The sequence below is a fragment of the Pangasianodon hypophthalmus genome, chromosome 4 (assembly GCF_027358585.1).
Source record: "Pangasianodon hypophthalmus isolate fPanHyp1 chromosome 4, fPanHyp1.pri, whole genome shotgun sequence".
Lineage (NCBI taxonomy): Eukaryota > Metazoa > Chordata > Actinopteri > Siluriformes > Pangasiidae > Pangasianodon > Pangasianodon hypophthalmus.
In genome coordinates, this window is record NC_069713.1 from 2,469,661 (window position 1) to 2,474,514 (window position 4,854).

A 4,854-nucleotide genomic window follows, 5' to 3' on the forward strand; every position below is an offset into this window, starting at 1 on the left:
TCTACTAATAACAGGCGTTTATTGGGAAGTTTCCGATCAACATATCTGGAGTAAAGATCTGTAATTCAACAACAGGAAAGCAAGACATATAGCTACAGTTTACACAATTCATGTTAACACAAAACATAGATGACTCTGTTTTGGCATATCTGAGTGTCTTTAAAGTTTAAATGAGTAAATATCTGTTCATAATGTATCTATAAAGTTTTTCACTTTGTGAATGTGCTGGTGTCACTGGAGTTGATTCACTTTTCCCATGCTGTCATACTGATGGGAATGATCTCTTGTGTGAATGCGCTGGTGTCTTTGGAGAGTACTCGGGTGAGTAAAACTCTTTCCACACTGTGAACAGTGATACGGCTTCTCTCCTGTGTGAATGCGCTGGTGATGTCTTAGAGTATCCTTTTGATTAAATCTCTTCCCACACTGTGAGCAGTGATACGGTTTCTCTCCCGTGTGAATGCGCTGGTGTGCTTTAAGAGCACTTCGTTGATTAAAACTCTTCCCACACTGTGAGCAGCTATAAGGTTTTTCTCCAGTGTGAATGCGCTGATGTGTCTGGAAATTGCTTTCTCGATTAAAACTCTTTCCACACTGTGAGCAGTAATACGGCTTCTCTCCTGTGTGAATACTCTGGTGTCGCGTGAGAGTCCTCTTATGATTAAAACTCTTCCCACACTGTGAACAGTGATACGGCTTCTGTCCCGTGTGAATGTACTGGTGTTGTTGGAGATTACGCTGTAAATTAAAACTCTTTCCACATTGTGAGCAGTGAAATAACTTCTCTCCTGCATGAGTTCGTTGGTGTTGTAGAAAATTACTAATGTCAGCAAAACTCTTTCCACAATGTGAGCAATGATAAGGCTTCTCTCCTGTATGGATGCGTTGGTGTGTTTTGAGATTACCCTTGTGAGTAAATTTTGCCCCACACTGTACACAGATAAATGGTTTCTCTCCTGTGTGAATTCTTTGATGTTGGTGGAAATTACTCAGCCTAGCAAAACGCTTCCCACACTTTGAGCAGTCATATGGCTTCTCTCCCGTGTGAATGCGCTGGTGTAGTTGGAGAGTGATCAGCTGTGAAAAACTCTTCCCACAATGTGAGCAATTATATGGCTTCTCTCCTGTGTGAATGCGCTGGTGTCTTTGGAGCATACTCCGATGAGTAAAACTCTTCCCACAGTCTGAGCAGTGGTGAAGGTCAGTCTGCATTCGTATGTCACTGGTCATAGTACAAAGAATGTCAGTGTTTTGCTGACTACTGGAGTCTCTTGTGGGCATCATGTTACTGTTTATCTCTGGGGAGAGAGAAAAAAAAAGGAGCTCAATAACATGAAACTACAAAACATTATTATCCAAATGCACCAAAAGGATCTGTTTAAATTGTCATAAGACATGCACTGATAAAAAAAAATTTCAGGCCGATGTTTTTGGTACTTGTCGATACCGAAACAAGTAAACTATTTTAACCAATCAGGGATCATGGTATATATATATATTTTTTTAACTCTGTTTATGTTTCTGTTGTTTACACAGTGGCCATAAAAAGTCCAGGTGAGACCATGCTCATACATTTTACATTACAGTCAAAAAGCAGGTTAACCACACAAATCCAACATTGTCCAGTGCTTTCAACATCTCTGGCCAAATCTCATCCACCCCTTCAGACTTGTCGCTATGCCGCTATGTAGTTTTCTAAACTTTCCACCATAGTAACCTCAGCCAACGAGGGACTCCAAAATACCAGACTCCTGGCACTGCTTCCTAAAGGGAAGGCATGACCACTGTGTTAAGGAGTTCCTTCAAGTGCTACTTACATCCCTTAATAATATTTTATTAGAGCCAACACTCCCACACACTTGCTTATGTGGTGTTTGTCTGGTCTCATGTCCCCCTCATGAGGCACTAAACAGTTTGGCAGAACATCTTTGCCACCTGAAAGACTTTTTCATGACCTCTCCAAATTCCTCCCATGCCTGAGCTTTTGTGTCTGCAACTGCATTTGCCAAGCCCTTCTGGCTTTTCTATACCTCTCAATTGAATCAGGAGCAGAAAGAAGGCCTCTTTCTTTAACTTGACGGCTTCCCTCACTACTTGTATCCACCAGCACATCCTAGGATTATCGCTATAGCAAGGACAAACAGCCTTCCAGCCACAGCTTCCTGCAGGTGCCTCTATGATTATGGACTTGAACATAGTCACCTGCGGACACTACACCCAGGCCTGGCTCCAGAGTTTGGTCCTGGTACCACTAAACTGTGCTGTGGACAACCTTCTTTATTTTGTAACTTTCATGGGGGTCATTAAGATTGCTCTTTGTCTGATCTCTTCTCTCAGATCTGTTCACCGAGGGTTGCCCTACTAGGAGCATTAAGCATTAAGTTTATTAAAGAAAGTTTAGACTACAGGTGTGCATCCATGTTCAATAACAGAGGAGCACATTCAATACAGTGGGTTGTTTATGCGGCACTGCACAATGTCTTTACCATATTCGTGCCAAATGAACAACACCCGGATACTATATCAGCTTCTCTGGCAGCAACAACCAGCGGACTGGAAGGTGCAAAGATCAGGAACCAAAGAAGTCATGGTCCAAGCAAATCAAGGAGGCCCTTAAAAACCACCAACTAAGTCTCCATGACACCAAGGCCATTGTCATGGATCGTAAAACACGGAAAGGCATCTTAAGTGAAATTCGAAATCCAGCGGCATCCACAGCAGTATACCGAAGGGGAGGCAACCCCGTCCTATCGCCAGCTAGGGACCAATTAAGATGATATTCATTCATCTTCAGTAATTGCTTTATCCTACTATTATACAGTATGCCCAAGGTAACATTGGTATGAATTACTGATTTGTTTATATTTTGGGAAATATATTCAAGTTCATTGTGGGCGGGGTACAAACAAAAATAACTGTGGGAGTGGGTGGGATTGGTCAATAGTGTCTGCAGGTGTGGGATATTTCTTTTTTTTTTGTAAAAAAAAAAAAAAAAAAAGTCCTGTGCACACCTTTAGTCACTATTAAAGAGCGTTCTTGTTTGTGCTCATTAACAATTTTTTTTTTTTTTTTTTTTAAATATGCAGACCATTCTACCCACCAAGAAACATTTCCTCAGTAATTCTGGATCCACCATCAAAACTAGTCATCTTTGTCAAAACTAAGTCAACTACAGGGTGTCCCAAAAGTCTCAATACATACGGAAAATTAACAATTTTTAGCAAATGTTTTCCAAAAACTTATCATACTTATCATATATATTTTTTTTCAGATAGCCTTTAATAATGCCATATTGAAATCATTCTCACGGCTGGATCGGGAAGCTGTCGCAAGGTTGCAATGGACTTTAATAGGAAACATCACAAACGACACTGTCGCCAAACTTCAAAAACAAATTCAAAAAGACTGGAATTGTTGCAGACCAACCGAGAAGTGGACGTCCACGAACATCCACTGATGAAGACCCAAACGACAAACTGGCAAACATAGTCTAGACTTTTAGAACGTAGACTTTTGGGACATGCTGTAGACTAGAGAACTATTTTCTGAAATCAAAGCTTTTCTTCAGTGAGATTTAAACTGAGATTTCAATCACTATGAGAAGAAGCTATTACATATGATTTATGCTACAGCATGGTTTTAGGGGGCTGTGGTATCACCAGAGACTAAAGACCATCATGAAAAGCACCAGGTAAAGTAAAGCAGTGGTGTCAGAAATAATGATGGTTTAAACCGTGGTCCAGATGCAGACCCAGCAAAGTATACTGCTGAAAAAATACAACAGAAACCCTCATAAAATTTGCAATGGTTTTAATGGTTATAATGTGAATTGTATTGGTTTTAATGGAAACTGTAATCGTCCCTGTGGGTCTCTACTGATAATTTGTTGCCTTCTATTGGTGGCATTTTATGTCTAGTGGATACCATTAAGGACCAGTAATGGTTTTAATGGTTAGCTGATGGTTTGTAATGGTTTTTGTAGTGCAAACTATTAGAATTTCTGTGATGGTTTCTATTGTTTTTTCAGCAGGGTATTTTATGTCAGCTGACTGAACTGAGCCCTTGAAAAAAATACTGTAAAAGAGCCCGTAATTGTATAGAAGGGGGAAAAAACCTGGCCTTAGTTCAGGGACTGCAGTTTTCTACACATGAACAATCTTGGATTCTGTAGCAGATCCACTGTTGTAGCTAACCCAATCTTAGCTGAAGGTATATTAGCTGAGGTAAACTAACTTAATCCTTAGCAATTGCTAGAGGTTAGAAACAGAAAAAATATATATACTTACTGAGGTATTTAAAAGGTAAAATCCAGTTACCAGCACTAGACACTATTACACATGCAGTAGAGATCCATTCAGGATCCAGTCAGTAACTGTTAGCAGCTCAGAGATCCAGTTTCACTTTAACCTACCTCAGGATTTAAAGCTCAACACATTTAACCACCTCAAATACTACCACTATTATTCTTTTTTAAGTCGAGCAGATTGAACTGTCGCTATAAAGCTTGAACAGAAATGCTGTATTGTGAATCCACCAGCTGAAAGTGTGTTTAGAGAAGATGGAGAGATGATTAGCTCGGTTTGATAATATCCCGGCTGTCCAAACAAAAGGAACTGCAGCTCTTCATCGAGTTGAGGTGATTTCACAGATGAAAGGTGTTTTACCGCCACCTACTGGACTGGACTCTGGGCAAAGATGTCAAAGATTTACCCATATTTCCTGTTATGTTCATTAAAACCGTCAAATTTGGTTTAAAATGCAGGAGACATTTTCTTGGAGAAATTCCAGTTTCTCCAAGGCTTCCTTCTATCTCATCTGTCACCCAGATGATGATGGGGTCCCTTCTGAGTCTGG

The 4,854-nt window shown here is 40.3% G+C and overlaps 1 protein-coding gene across 2 annotated transcripts; it reads right to left on the reverse strand.

The window, feature by feature from the left end:
- Positions 1–4,608, reverse strand: LOC113524117 (zinc finger protein OZF-like). 2 transcript variants are annotated; one of them, XM_053233768.1, is made up of 2 exons: positions 4,412–4,608; positions 1–1,298 (listed from the first exon to the last, which is right to left on the reverse strand). In XM_053233768.1, exon 2 carries the CDS (start codon positions 1,282–1,284, stop codon positions 232–234), a length of 1,053 nt encoding a protein of 350 aa, XP_053089743.1. In that variant the 5' UTR covers positions 1,285–1,298; positions 4,412–4,608; the 3' UTR covers positions 1–231. The 2 variants fall into 2 exon arrangements, with proteins under 2 accessions (XP_053089743.1, XP_034160011.2); XM_034304120.2 differs by having other exon boundaries at positions 4,287–4,608.
- Between the last annotated feature and the right edge of the window lie 246 nt (positions 4,609–4,854).